Below are 15,931 nucleotides of genomic sequence, written 5' to 3'. Positions count from 1 at the left end.
ATCAATGCAGATGAAGGAAATTAGTTTTCATTCTATCTGTATGAATTAAAAATCAGCCTTTAATTAGTTAAATCCTGTTTCTAGTCTATTAGTTACAATGTGTAGCCATTGATGTCTCAGGACCAAGATTGGTAAACACTGAAGTGTATAATTGTAATACAAACTCAGCAAAAATAATGTCCCTTTTTCAGGACCCTGTCTTTCAAAGAATTTGTAACCCCCCCAAAATAACTTCACAAAAGGGTTTAAACACTGTTTCCCATGCTTGTTCAATGAACCATAAACAATTCATGAACATGCACCTGTGGAATGGTCGTTAAGACACGAACAGCTTACAGACGGTAGGCAATTAAGGTCAGCAGGCCCACAAGCAAAGGCAATTTACCGCTTGCTTAGTGAACACGAGCCACAATCCCTAACAATGTCAATACATTTTTGCCTAGAGCTTTAATATTACATTTTCATCTTAGTGAATGAGTAATCAAGTGCAATGCTCTAGAACCATCATTACCTTGCAATGGCCCCATTACTGTATGTCTATGTGCGTCCCAATAATCTCTTCTCCCTCCTGAAGTATGACTCATTCACTAGTCTGCAGATATTGAAAAGCACTGGATTGGTGTTGGCATGGGCATTGTTCACTTTGCAGGAAGTGACTGGTATAGGACTGCATAATGACTGGTTTATACAGTGCTGTCATAAAGTGTTGAGAACACTTCCCCTTTCCCACATTTTATTACGCCTTACTCTATAATGGATTCAATTAAATGTTTCTCATCAATCTACACAAAATACCCCCTAATGACTAAGTGAACAGGAAATACCTTATTTATATAAGTATTCAGGCCCTTTGTTATGAGACTCAAAATTGAGCTCAGCTTCATCCTGTTTCCAATGATCATCCTTGACATTTCTACAACTTGATTGGAGTCCACATGTGGTAAATTCAATTGATTGGACATGATTTGGAAAGGTCCCACATGACAATGCATGTGAGAGCAAAAACCAAGTCATGAGGTGGAAGGAATTGTCCATAGAGCTCTGAGACAGGATTGCATCAAGGCACAGGTCTGGGTACAAAAAAAAGTCTGCAGCATTGAAGGTTCCCAAGAACACAGTGGTCTCCATTCTTTAATGGAGAAAGTTTGGAACCACCAAAACTCTTGCTGGCCGCCCAGCCAAACTGAGCAATTGTGGGAGAAGGGCCTTGGTCAGGGAGGTGACCAAGAACCCGATGGTCACTGACAGAGCTTCAGAGTTCCTCTGTGGAGATGGGAGAACCTTCTAGAAGGAAAATCTCTGCAGCACTCCACCAATCAGGCCTTTATTGTAGAGTGGCCAGACGGACGCCACTTCTCAGTAAAAGGCACATGACAGCCCGCTTAGTTTGCCAGAAGGCACCTAAAGGACTCTGACCATGAGAAACAAGATTCTCTGGTCAGATGAAACCAATATTAAACTCTTTGGCCTGAATGCCAAGCAATATTTCTGGAGGAAACCTGGGACAATCCCTAAAGTGAAGCATGTTGGTGGCAGCATCATGTTGTGGGGATGTTTTTCAGAGGCAGGGATGGAAGACTAGTCAGGATCGAGGGAAAGATGAACAGAGCAAAGTACAGAGAGATCCTTGAAAACCTGCTCCAGAGCGCTCAGCACCTCAGACTGGGGCGATGGTTCACCTTCCAACAGGACAAAAACCCTAAGCACACGGGAGAAGTCTCAATGGCCTTGAGTGGCCCAACCAGAGCCCGGACTTGACCACGATCAAACATCTCTGGAGAGACCTGAAAATAGCTGTGCAGCCAACACTCCTCATCCAACCTGACAGATTGAGAGGATCTCCAGAGAATGTGAGAAACTCCCCAAATATAGCTGTGCCAAGAAGACTCTAGGTTGTAAGCACTGCCAAAGGCACATCTACAAAGTACTGAGTAAAGGGTCTGAATACTTATGTAAATGTGGTATTTCAGTTATTTATACATTTGGCCAAATTTTCTAAACACCTGTTTTTGCTTGTCATTATATTGGGGAATTGTGTGTAGATTGAGGGGAAAAATATGATGCTAAAGTATCAATATGTGAGAAAAGTCATGGGGTATGAATACTTTCCGAATGCACTATTATACCAGTCACTTCTTTTAAAATACATGAAGCTAATGGAACAAAAGAGATAATTGGGCAGGAGGAGGAGGGAGCTAAATGAAGAAATCAGAGGAAGGAACAGGAGCCGCGAATAATGAGGCAGAGACAAATCTAACTAGTTGAGCTCAACGGCACACAGTTCTAAAGAGGGACAACAAATTCATTGATTTCCTCAAGGTATTTTGAAATATGAGTTTCCATATCTGCAGTTTAGAAAGGGCTGCTGTCAAGATATTGAATTACATTGCGCAGCAAAAATAACAATCAAGGAGCCAACATAAATTCCTGACAGAAAAGCTTACAAGATGCTCTGTGCCAAAAGGCTCTTCGTTTTCTCGACATTCACTGTACAAATGAGTGTTCCCCAAATTAGATTGTCAATTTAAAGACTGGTTTTGCATGCTGGTCTCAAACTCAATACAGATACACAAAATGCCTCTCCCAGCAATTTCACAGTGACGCGCAAAGTCTAAAAGCAGGGACAACGAGGACCAGTGGTAGGGTTGAATAAAGGTGTTCTTATTGTATGTTACAATGCTAACATACATATGTTATAAATGGCCTTGTGCCTGCAGAGAAATAAACAAAACAACTATTACAAGAGGGAGGAGGAAGAATAGAGGGGGGGGGGGAGAAAGGAAAAAAAACAATAAGGCATCCTTGTACTCGTTCCTCTCAGAGGATCATGGGAAACTGTCATCGTCATCTTCCGCCATCTCCTTGGCGAACTCCAGGTCCTGCTGCTCCCGCTCTCTGCGCTCCTGAAATGCAAACACACACACACTAAAGCTGCAGTATGTAACTTTGGGAGACCTGACCAAATTCCCACAGAAATGTGTTATAGATCTGTCATTCTCATTGAAAGCAAGTCTAAGCAGTACATCTGTTCTATGTGCCCTATTTCTATGCCTCCCATTCTTAGGTTTTGTTTTTGTGTCTTTTAAATTTAGTTTTGTACACTAGCTGAAAATATAATATTTTTGGTTATGGAAAAGATATTTCAGTGGTTTGATGGTACAATGAATCTCAAACTGAAATTAGACAAACTATTAGACTTAGCAACCAGAAAATGGTGGAGTGATTTATGCATAGTGCATTTTTAAAATGATTAAGTTTGCAAATAGCTAAATACTAGTCCCAAATATAACATTACAACGCTAGTTAACACTGCCCCCTTGTGGTCATAACAGTAAAATACAGCATACTGGTAGTTCAGCAGCACAGATATAAAGAACAATTTCATATTATCTCCTACAAAAGAACCCTCACGACAGTCAATTTCAGGGGCTAATACAAGGAGTAGTAAAAAGTTGGTACACACCTCTGCCGATTCTAGGTCCTTGTTGTAAGCCTTGGGTGGAAACCTCATGGCCTTGACAGACATGTTGTGTATGTCCAGGCAGAAGGAGATCCTCTGGTGGAAGGCCAGCTGGGGCTCCCTGGTACCGTAGATGTCCATGGTCTCTTTAGACTGAACATAGCCCTTCTCATGGTTGATGCTGGCTTCGATCACTCCATCACGGATAGCCTGGAAGAGAGGGATGAGGTTGGGAGAAAGAAAATCAGTAAGAGACCGAGGTTGTTTCCCTCGCCACCGGTGACTTAGGACAGTTGACTGCATTCCATATTCATCACACACAAGTGATGTGCTTCTCTATTAATGCTCTTTAGGAAATCCTTGTATGAGCTGATGTAGAGCAGGCGGTGGGGATAAATCATGAGCTTAAGGTAAAATATATACACACACTGAACAAAAATGAAAAGGTCCCATGTAACATAAGCACAAGAAGCTTATTTCACACAAATTTGTTTACATCCCTGTTATTGAGCATTTCTCCAGCCACATGGCAGGTGTGGCATTATCAAGAAGCTGATTAAACAGCATGATCATTGCACAGGTGCACAAAGCCACATGTGTCAAGTTAAGGGAGTGTACAAATGGCATGCTGACAACAGGAACTTCCACCAGTGCTGTAATGTACATTTCTCTACCATAAGCCACCTCTGACATTTTAGACAATTTGGCAGTACGTCCAACCGGCTGCATAACTGCAGACCACATGTTACCATGCCAGCCCAAGGACCTCCACATTCGGCTTCTTCACCTACTTAATCATCCGAGACCAGCCACCCGGACAGCTGATGAAACTGTGGGGTTGCACAACCAAAGAATCTCTACACAAAGTCTCAGGGAAGCTCATCTGCATGCACGTCATCCTCACCAGGGTCTTGACCTGCCTGACTGCAGATAAGCATCCTAACAGACTTCAGTGGATAATTGCTCACCTTCCATGGCCACGGGCACGCTGGAGAATTGTGGTCTTGATGGATGAATCCAGGTTTTAACTAACGGGTAGATGGCGTGTATGGAGTCATGTGGGTGAGCGCTTTGCTGATGTCAACGTTGTGAACAGAGTGCCCCATGGGGCGGAGGGGTGTGGGCAGGCATAAGCTATGGACAATGAACACAATTGGATTTTATCAATGGCCATTTGAATGCAGAGAGATACCGTGACGAGATCGCGAGGCCCATTGTTATGCCATTCATGCACCACCATCACCTCATGTTTCATCATGACAATGCCATGTTGCAAGAATCTGTACACAATTCCTGGAAGCTGGAAATGTCCCAGTTCTTCGTCGGGCTTCATACTCAGACATGTCACCCATTGAGCATGTTTGGGATGCTGTAGATCGACATGTATGACAGCGTGTTCCTGTTCCCGTCAAGATCCAGCAACTTCACACAGCCATTGAAGAGGAGTGGGAAAACATTCCAATCAACAGCCTGATCAACCCTATGTGAAGGAGATCTGACACGCTGCACGAGGCAAATGGTGGTCACACCAGATACCGACTGGTTTTCTGATCCACGCCCCCCTAGACCATATTGACCCCAATCTGGGCTCAGATCACGGTCCACCAACTGAGTATGGCTGTAGTATATCATGTTACCTTGGCCACTATGAACTCAGCATCCTCTGGACTGTCCAGCTGGAGCTTCTGAGCGATGTCTGCCAGGGATATACGTGAGTATGACAGGCTGATCATACGCACACCTACAGGGAGAGGTGGTGTTAACTATCAACAAGTCATTCACATGTTAAAAATGAAGAGCCATGACCAAAAACTGTTAAAAAGAAGAGGAAGCCATCTGAGAATGTCGAAGAGAGCCCTGGTCACTGACCTGTCTTGATGACATTGTGTCGCAGGCGGATGATCAAGGTATAGGTGCCGTCTGCCTGGAACTTCTCTCCAAACTGATCCAGGGCCTGGTTGAACTTGGCCAGGTTACCCGTCCTGACAGCTGTGTGGGAACAGAGACCAGGGTTCACATCTTACTCGCGCTTAAGACTCATTCTCATGACCCAGCTTGCCGGCAATTTACCCTGGGTGAGCAGGAAGTAGGGCGCTAGTGATCTCTTCAGAGGAGCCTGGCGGAACTGCAGCCTGTCTGGTATCTCCCCAAGCAACAACTCCACCACAATCAGCAACTTGTGAACCTGATAGGGATAGAGAGAAGATGTGAACAACCTGAATTTTGTGGCATACAGTGGGCTATATTATTTGTTAAGCACTTAGAAATGCATCCCCTGAATGATTGAAATAGCATTAGCATGTGGGTCTTGGCAGATGAGATGTAGTCATTGTGTGCGTCTCAGTTGTTGTTCGTGTATGACGAGGAGAAAGAAAAAAAATATGTTTAAAACTAAATATTATTAAAAGAAATATGAAATGCATCATCCCTTGTAAGAAATGTGCTGTACAAATAAAGTTTGATTGATTGACAATATATTGTCAGGCAACACACTATGGGAAATTTGAGTGACAACTTTAAAACCTTAACAATAGTTTCTCCTTTTTAATAAGGTAGCCTAGTGGTTAAGAGCATTGGGCCAGTAACCAAAAGTTCTGGTTCAAATCCCTGTGACGACTAGGTGAAAAATCTCTCGGTGTGCCCTTGAGCAAGGTTCTTAACCCTAATTGCTCCTGTAAGTCGCTCTGGATAAGAGTGCTAAAAGACTAACGTAAAAGTTTGCGCAAAATGTAATAATTGCACACAACTGCATGCTGGGTGTACTAACTGTCTGTTTGAAGCCCACAGCTGTGTGTTGGGGGGCCTTCCTCAGGGCGTTGGTCAGGGTCCTCCTGGCCTCTGTGTACTCCAGCTGGATGGCCTTGATACGACCTGGAGGGTTGAAGGAGAGAATGATCAGAGTGGAAAAGCAGCAAACTAAGCCACAACTACAAATTCATTCATATTCTGAGGCAGTTTCTTATGGTCACTTGAAAACCTGTAGAGGCCCGATAAACATAATTCAATTGAATGTGATTAAACTAAACTTCTGATATCTTACTAGTAAAATGTATACAATTTTATCACGGGTGACGCCTTATCACAACAGAAATGGGTATGCTTAGGGCTCCTTCCCAGTCCCTCTCCTTCCCAGTCCCTCTCCTTCCCAGTCCCTCTCCTTCCCAGTCCCTCTCCTTCCCAGTCCCTCTCCTTCCCAGTCCCTCTCCTTCCCAGTCCCTCTCCTTCCCAGTCCCTCTCACCTGTGTAGTAGAGGTAGCGGGCCCACTCGTTGTTGTTGGCCAGCTCAGGGAAGACTGACTTGGACACCAGCTTCTCAGCCTGGTCGTACAGGTTGTACTGCAGGTAGTTCCTCAGCAGCAGGTTGAGCAGCGTGGCCTGGCCGTCGGCGTCGTGCCGCAAGGTGGCCGTCCTCAGGCGCGTGTGCAGGAAACTGAAAGGATTTTAGTTTAAAATCGATCGAAGGCATTACATTTTAACCTGCATAGGTTCAAACTGGCCTACTGCCTTCTGAGACAACCGCCATCTTTCCCCACTATGTGTTTAAGTCAGAAAAAAACAAAAACAGTCAGTGAAAGTGTTGGTGGGCTTACCTACGCACAGTGTCCAGCTGGTTGAGGAACTCGTAGACGCGGGAGTGGTAGTAGTAACACTTAGCGGCCACCAGGTCCAGAGCACGCCGGTTCTGAGGTCCGATCTTCTGCAAGAGCTCATCTGACACTTTCCGGGCCTACAGAGAGAAAAGTGAGAAGCTAACAACAAAGACAGGCAGTCGGGAATTAATCCAGACATTTCTTTCTAAGGACTACTGTGTGGTGAGCATTGTATATACCAAAGAGAATTCAGAGCTCAATCCAACATAAACGTGTACTGTGCATGCATGAGAGCGATAGACAGAGGCATGCGATAGACAGAGAGAGAGTGTGAACTCCCGTCAGCCCACCTCTGTGTAGCGTTTGTTGTTGGTGAGATAAACCAGCAGGAGCAGCTGCAGGTAGGCCTCCGCCTCAGGGATCAGGGGAGTGGCAGCTGCCTTCCCTGTACGGGGCCTGAACTGGACATCTCCCTCAGTGTCCATGGGCTGGATGGATGCAAGAGATGGAGGGGAGAGGGTGTGGGTAGAGGAGGGAAAAGGAAAGACAGAAGCGGACAGAAAGGGACCAAAGGAGTCAAGTGGGCAAAAGGAGACAGAAATAAAAAGGCAATGAGTAAAAGTTCAGAGTCAAGGTTTCTCAGCAATAGAAGTAGTAATACCGGTCTTTTCTATCTGCACTCATCATACCTCCTCTAGGAAGCTGAGTAGGAACTCTTTGCCAGCGGCGTTGGAGGTGTAGAAGCCAGACACAGCCTTGTGCATCACGTTGGGGTTGAGGCGGCGGCTGGTGGAGGGCAGGGCGCGCAGGGCCCTCAGCACAAAGCGAGGCTCCTTGCCCGACACAGCCTTCTCTATCTGCTTCACATGCTCCTTGATGTCTGCAACGGGAGTTGGAGGAGTAAGGTCATAAGGAGGGACTTATGGAAGAGTGATAAAAAAAAACAATCTGACAGCTAATGTCAGTTCTTTCCCTCAATTCAAAACTGAAAAGATTTGTAAATACAACGACCTGTCAAGCTAGGTAGCTACAATTGGATACAAAACTATAAAAAGTACTGCTTTGACAGGTTACGGCAGTAAAGTGATTTCCAACTGACACAAATTGAAGTTAACATTTCTAGCAAACTGATTAACTAGCTAGCTGGCTAGCTATGACTAGGAGATTTCGTTGTTAGGCACCCAGATAGCTATATAGCTAACGTTAGCTACCTAGCTTGTTACTAATATAGCGAGTGAATTAAAAGTCAGACCAACGTTAAACGCAGTTAGCCTGTCACTATATGTTTTGACTAACTAGGTCAGCTAACTACATTCTCTAACGATAGTTACACTTCAAAGTATTGCCAATTAAAACAGGCAAATTAGCTAGCTAGCTACATAGACTAACAGCAGCTTGCTAACTAACATTCGGTACAGTGACGTTAGCTAGGTAGCAAAAACCCGAAACAGTTGCAACATTTCGTATCTGACATTGAGTTTGAATGTATCCTTTCCCGTGTTTGTGTTAAACCGCAGCTAACCACCTAGCTAGCTACCTTCAAGTGTGAGGGTATCAAGTTCTTTGGGTTTCTTTTCTGCAGTGGCGGAGTCCTCCTCCGGCATCTCCACATCCTGCGGCTCGGGGCCCGCATCCTTCTGTTTCTCAGCCTTGGAGTCCTTCGGTTTCTCGCGTCTCTTGGCTGTTGTCTCTTTCATACTGTCTGAAATTAAATGTGCAAGTTACAAATAAACTTACCGATCAATAAGCCAGGTCAAAATAAACCACGTAGAATTCGCAGTTAGTTATTTGACTCCATTTAACACTCACATTCGTCTCGTCGGCAGAATGACTGGCAACTATTGCGAGACGCAAAGGATTATGGAGACATACCATACTAGTTGACGCTGATAATATCGAGCAGTCAAAAGTAATAGATAGCTGAATAAAGTGATCATTTTCACTGTAACGCTACTTTTAGTACGAATTGTTGTTTGTTGTAGATATAAAACAGGGTGATCTGGCAATAATAATTTTCTTAATCCAATTTAAAGAGATATTGAATTTGTTTAGGGCTCCACTCATCTTCCTTAATAATCCAAACCATTTATGGCGAGTTTCGATCAAATAAAATATGTATTGTAGGCCTATTGTATTTTGACAGAGTTGTAGCCTGTGTTGTCATTTATATGACGTCCATTTATCGCATTGACACGTATATATATATATATATATATATACTGAACAAAAACATAAACGCAGCATGCAACAATTTCAAATATTTTACAAAGTTACGGTTCACAGAAGGAAACCAGTCATTTGAAATAAATTCATTAGGCTCTAATCTATGGATTTCAAAATTGGGCAAGAGCACAGCCAAAGGTGGCTTGTGAAGGCATAGGCCGACCCACTTGGGAGCCAGGTCCACCCACTGGGGAGCCAGGCCCAGCCAATCAGAATTATTATTTCTCCCCACAGAAGGGCTTTTTATTACAGACAGAAATACTCCTCAGCACCAGTGAGAAATAAGCATTTTGTGTGTATGGAATATTTCCGGTATCTTTAATTCCAGCTCATGAAAAATGGGACCAACACTTTACATGTTGCATTTATATTTTAGCACAGTATACATCCTTAGTGGGATACTTTACTTTGTGAGCCAATCCACTTTCAACATTTAGGCGCACTCTTAGGTGCACACAATCAGAAATTAAACTGATTGCAATTTCAACATTATTTCTTTGATCATCTGAATACTATGATGATCCCACTGAAAATTCCATGCATGCCAAACAGATTTACTGTAAAGATACCAAAACCAAAGGCAAGAGATGTGTCATAAAGTTATATAATCACAACTCCCTTGACAGTCTTGAAAGAGAAAAGGGAAAGGATAGATCAGGGAATGTTTGCTCAAGGAGGTAAACATGAATGAGCCATTACCATGGACATGGCGAAAGTGCTGGCATGTCAACAGAGTGATGAGAGACACATTAAAAGCTGGGAGGATGGTGGGGGAGGTAGTGGAGGGGGGATGCAGCGATCACGTCCCATGCTGTGCCATCTCCGACCACCATGGGGCTCTCTCTCCAATAAGAAGGGGACATGCGATCTCACACAGACGGTTAACAAACCAAAGCCTGTTCCACCCACACGAGCCCAGAGTGGCTTTCGGGACAACATGAATGTTGTGGGTGGTGTATGTGAAGTATGTGTGTGTGTACCTAAATGGACTGCAGAAGGGGAGACCCACTTCCTGTTCAAAAATATGAGCACATGTCATTATGGACTCTGCATTCTTCAATTGTTGGCATTGTTTTCCCTCGCATGTCTTCCGGACGGTCTTTCATAATTTGTCCATTTGATAATAATTGTGACTCCTTGTAACGAATAACCATATATGTGCATTTGGAAATATCAGATTCAATATTTGTATTGGGAATGTGTATATAACATCAAGTGCCATTAATGAAAGATGATGTCATCACACTTTTCAGTTTCAATTATACTTGCTAGTTTGATATAATTATTTTTTCCATACTTGTAGTAATGATTCATGAAGTCTCCTTTTTTTCAAAACACACATTGTTTTTGTCTGTATAATTAATGAGCCATCTTCTCCTCTAATAACACTGAACATTTGTTTTTAAAGCAACATGTAAAGTGTTGGTCCCATGAGCTTAATATATATTATACTATGTGGATATATCGAAGCAACATCTCAAGACATCAGTCAGGAAGTTAAAGCTTGATCACAAATGGGTCTTCCAAATGGACAATGACCCCAAGCATACTTCATAAAGTTGTGGCAAAATGGCTTAAGGACAACAAAGTCAAGGTATTGGAGTGGCCATCACAAAGCCCTGACCTCAATCTCATAGAAAAATTGTTACAAACCTTGTTACAAACCTGACTCAGTTACACCAGCTCTGTCAGGAGAAATGGGCCAAAATTCACCCCATTTATTGTGGGAAGCTTGTGGAAGGCTACCCGAAACATTTGACCCAAGTTTAACAATTTAAAGGCAATGCTACCAAATACTAATTGAATGTATGTGAACTTCTGACCCACTGGGAATGTGATGAAAGAGATAAAATCTGAAATAAATCACTCTCTACTAATTATTCTGACATTTCACATTCTTGAAATAAGTGGTGATCCTAACTGACCTGAGACAGGGACTTTTTACTAGGATTAAATGTCAGGAATTGTGAAAAATTCAGTTTAAATGTTTTTGGCTAAGGTGTATGTAAACTCCCGACTTCAACTGTATGTTGCAGGGTGGCAGGAGATGGGCCATCGCAGGAGGAGGTGGCCAACAAAAAAAGAAGAGTGAGGTGTGACATCTGCGATTCAAGTCAATGACAACAACAACTGAGGCAGGGACAGAGAATTAGAGACAAGGGCAGAGAAAGGAGGATACCTAGTCATTTGTACAACTGAAATGTGTCTTTTGCATTGAACCCAACCCCTCTGAATCAGAGAGGTGCAGGGGGCTGCCTTAATCAACATCCGCGGCACTCGGGAACAGTGGGTTAACTGCCTTGCTCAGAACAACAGATTTGTACCTTGTCAGCTCGGGGATTCTATCCAGCAACCTTTCAGTTACTGGCCCAACGCTCTAACCACTAGGCTACCTGCCACTCCAGACAGGGATAGAGAAACAGAGACAGGGACAGACAAAGACAGGACTGTTGACATGGAGTTTCAAGCTATAAATTGTCTGTTTTTGTACACTTTGTGTCAATACAGCTTAATAAATGTTCCTATTTTCATTTTGTCACATGCATTCATTTTATACATCCATCAATGCACTGTACACAATGTTATGTTACATCAGTTGGGCTAAAGATGGTAATGCTTATTGCTAATAGCACACCTGCCTGATAATATGGGCCATGCATCGGCTCTTGTAAAAGAGTAAGTGCTCTCTGTTTTAGACGGTGTCAACATCATTTTATTTTCACTAATTTTGGAGTAGAAGGTCCTTTGAAAAGTCACCAAAAATGACTCTCATAGTCCTTCTACAAATGATTTTTTTCTCCATAATTCTTCAATAATCACCACCTAAACCCTAATCTTTGAGAACTAACAATCACCTAAATAAAGGCTGGGCAGAGAGTGCAGCCCAATCTGAGCCGCTTCACCGTAACATCCATCATCCGGAAGTTCCAAAATAAGAATAGGTAGGTCAAATGTCTGCAGTACGTTTCTACTACTCTTACTGCTTGACAGTAGTACAACATAAAGCACAGTAAAGACTGTAGGTTCCAATACATACTGTAAGGGGAAACAATGTAACAAAATGTTTCATGTATGTATGAAATAAGGAGATATACCTCTTTGTACATGATTATCTTGTATACTGTAGTGTTTACTGTACTGTATGCTATTTTGTTTATGTAGAACTGAAAGACGACCTCCATGTGGTGGTAGAACGCATCTATTTACAGACATCTAGGAGGCTGCCATTGTGCCAATGGTAGTTGAAAATACTGCCATGAGACTGAAATTCAACAACAGATTATTGAAAACCCTGCCATCTTCCATAACATCAGAGTGAGCTTATCAACCATTGTCCGCATCCTTAAGAAACACCATCTTCGGACGAAACAGATCTACAGAGCCCCATTTGAAAGGAATAAACGGTACGAAGTGAAGGATAAACGGTACGAATATGTGCAAGTAATGTACTAGTATTACACTCTTGAAACATTAGACTCATTGATATTGCCAGTGAACTTTACCATACAGCAATTATTGTATTTACTGTCCTTTCAGAGAATAATGGAATTGAATGTAAAATCCCATCACCCAGGAACTCATATTCATAGATGAGGCTGGATTGAATTTAGCGAAGACGAGGAGAAGAGGAAGGAACATCATTGGTCAAAGCGCCATTTAAAAATATGTTTATTTCACCTTTATTTTAACTAGGTAGGCCAGCTGAGAACAAGTTCTCATTTACAACTTCGACCTGGCCAAGATAAATCAAAGCAGTGCGACACAAACAACAACACAGAGTTACACATGAAATAAACAAACAAACAGTCAATAACACAATAGAAAAATTCTGTATACAGTGTGTGCAAATGAGGTAGGACAAGGGAGGTAAGGCAATAAATAGGCCATAGTGTCGAAATAAATTACAACATAATAATTAAACATGTGCAGAAGATAAGTGTGCAAGTAAAGATACTGGGGTGCAAAGGAGCAAAATAAATAACAGTATGGGGATCAGGTAGTTGGATGGGATATTTACAGATGGGCTATGTACAGGTGCAGTGATCTGTGAGCTGCTCTGACAGCTGGTGCTTAAAGTTAGTGAGGGAGATATGAGTCTCCAGCTTCAGTGATTTTTGTAGTTCGTTCCAGTCATTGGCAGTAGAGAACTGGAAGGAAAGGCGGCCAAATGAGGAATTGGCTTTGTGGGTGACAAGTGAAATATACCTGCTGGAGCGCGTGCTATGGGTGGGTGCTGCTATGGTGACCAGTGAGCTGAGATAAGGCGGGGCTTTACCTAGCAAAGACTTGTAGATGACCTGGAGCCAGTGGGTTTGGCGACATACGTAGCGAGGGCCAGCCAATGAGTGCATACAGGTCACAGTGGTGGGTAGTATATAGTGCTTTGACAAAAGGGATGGCATTTTGATAGACTGCATCCAATTTGCTGAGTAGAGAGTTGGAGGCTATTTTGAAATTGCCAAAGTCGAGGATCAGTAGGATAGTCAGTTTTACTAGGGTATGTTTGGCAGCATGAGTGAAGGATGCTTTGTTGCGAAATAGGAAGCCGATTCTATATTACATTTTGGATTGGAGATGCTTAATGTGAGTCTGGAAGGAGAGTTTACAGTCTAACCAGACTTCTAGGTATTTGTAGTTGTCCACATATTCTAGTCAGAACCGTCCAGACTAGTGATGCTGGACAGGTGGGCAGGTGTGGGCAGCAATCGTTTGAAGAGCATGCATTTAGTTTTACTTGCATTTAAGAGCAGTTGGAGGCCACGGAAGGAGAGTTGTAATGGCATTGAAGCTCATCTGGAGGTTAGTTAGCACAGTGCCCAAAGAAGGGCCAGAAGTATACAGAATGGTGTCGTCTGCGTAGAGGTGGATCAGTGAATTACCAGCAGCAAGAGCGACATCATTGATGTATACAGAGAAAAGAGTCGGCCCGAGAATTGAACCCTGTGGCACCCCCATAGAGACTGCCAGAGGTCAGGACAACGGGACCTCCAATTGTACACACTGAATTCTTAGTTAGTTCGTTAGTGAACCAGGCAAGGCAGTCATTTGAGAAACCAAAAACTGTTGAGTCTGCCGATAATAATGTGGTGATTGACGGAAGAGTAGATTCAAGACATAATGTACAGACAAAGGTATGGTAGGATGTGAGTACAGTGGAGGTAAACCTATGCATTGAGTGACGATGAGAGAGATATTTTCTCTAGAAACATCATTTAAACTAGGCGAGGTCACCACAGGTGTGGGAGGTGGAACGAAAGGGTTAGTGAAATAAGGCAATAATCGCTAAGCAAAATGGACGAGGCATATTGTCATTAAGGAGAGGCATGCGTAGCTGAGGGATCATAGGGGTCCAGTGAGTAGCTCGGCGGGCTGGAGACACGGCGATTCAGACAGCTAGCGGGCTGGGGCTAGCAAGCTAGCAGAAGGGACTTAGAGGGACATTGTGACGGAAGAAGTCTGTTGGAGCCCCCTCGTGCTGTTACGTCGGTAGACCAGTCGTGATGGACCAGCAGGGCCCGTGTTGTAAAAGGGCCGTCATTGAGGTACCTGGCCAGCGAAGGGGGAAATGCCACAATATGCGCAGCTATGAGCCACAACGGGGTCCTCCACCACCATTACCACCCTTGGACCATACAACACTGCCCATCTCCTTAGTTTCCTGAACACCTTACATTACAATCTTTTTCAGCCAGAGCAGAGAGTGACAGGTGATCCAGAGCAGCAAATGTATGTTCCAATTTCGAACAATGTTGAGTTTCCATCGGTCTTCTCAGGTCCGCAACTGGCTCCATAACCATCTCCCACAATATTAGGCCGTCATTGTGAATAAGGATTAGTTCTTAACTGACTTGCCTAGTTAAAAAAAATATTAAATAAAATAAAAAATATTGCCCATTTCTCAACCCCTTTGAGTAGTTGTTTTCAGCATGGCAGTGCAAGGTGTATGATCACAAACCCCACGAACGTATGGCCCTTCTCCAGGCAATGGCCCGTGGTGACTTTCCAGCAGAGTCCAGTCTGGGGTGGATGCGTCATGCCAGAAGATATTTCCCCCGCTGTCTGGTCATGGAGAATATATCGCCTGTGATGTTAATGAATAACTGGGGCTGGACTAAAACAACAGACATGACTGATTTTGTTTTCGCAGTGGTTTCTTGACCTCTGATTTTACATTTACATTTAAGTCATTTGGCAGACGCTCTTATCCAGAGCGACTTACAAATTGGTGAATTCACCTTATGACATCCAGTGGAACAGCCACTTTACAATAGTGCATCTAAATCATTTAAGGGGGGGGGGGGGTGAGAAGGATTACTTTATCCTATCCTAGGTAATATATCCCATTTAGCAGACGCTTTTGTCCAAAGCGACTTACAAGTCGGCTGGGGCCACTACTTTTACATATGGGTGGCCCCAGTGGGAATCGAACCCACGACGCTTGGCGTTGCAAGCGCCATGCTCTACCGACTGAGCCACACAGGACTCTAGGTATTCCTTAAAGAGGTGGGGTTTCAGGTGTCTCCGGAAGGTGGTGATTGACTCCGCTGTCCTGGCGTCGTGAGGGAGTTTGTTCCACCATTGGGGGGCCAGAGCAGCGAACAGTTTTGACTGGGCTGAGCGGGAACTGTACTTCCTCAGTGGTAGGGAGGCGAGCAGG

At 43.6% G+C, this 15,931-nt stretch overlaps 1 protein-coding gene across 2 annotated transcripts; it reads right to left on the bottom strand.

Moving 5' to 3' along the window:
- Window positions 1-2,640: 2,640 nt before the first annotated feature.
- On the bottom strand, window positions 2,641-8,963 carry LOC135553951 (26S proteasome non-ATPase regulatory subunit 3-like). Of its 2 annotated transcripts, none has more exons than XM_064985911.1 (12): window positions 8,860-8,963; window positions 8,588-8,752; window positions 7,740-7,930; window positions 7,401-7,538; window positions 7,051-7,187; window positions 6,700-6,890; window positions 6,228-6,331; window positions 5,531-5,645; window positions 5,330-5,449; window positions 5,098-5,201; window positions 3,464-3,670; window positions 2,641-2,903 (listed from the first exon to the last, which is right to left on the bottom strand). In XM_064985911.1, the coding sequence occupies exons 2-12, from the start codon at window positions 8,745-8,747 to the stop codon at window positions 2,826-2,828; spliced, it is 1,545 nt and encodes a 514-aa protein (XP_064841983.1). In that variant the 5' UTR covers window positions 8,748-8,752; window positions 8,860-8,963; the 3' UTR covers window positions 2,641-2,825. The 2 variants fall into 2 exon arrangements, with proteins under 2 accessions (XP_064841983.1, XP_064841984.1); XM_064985912.1 differs by having other exon boundaries at window positions 8,588-8,748; window positions 8,860-8,899.
- Window positions 8,964-15,931: the final 6,968 nt, after the last annotated feature.

This window comes from Oncorhynchus masou, chromosome 14 (assembly GCF_036934945.1).
Source record: "Oncorhynchus masou masou isolate Uvic2021 chromosome 14, UVic_Omas_1.1, whole genome shotgun sequence".
Lineage (NCBI taxonomy): Eukaryota > Metazoa > Chordata > Actinopteri > Salmoniformes > Salmonidae > Oncorhynchus > Oncorhynchus masou.
Note: the sequence above shows the minus strand (reverse complement) of the source record. Positions and strands in the feature narration are given on the sequence as shown.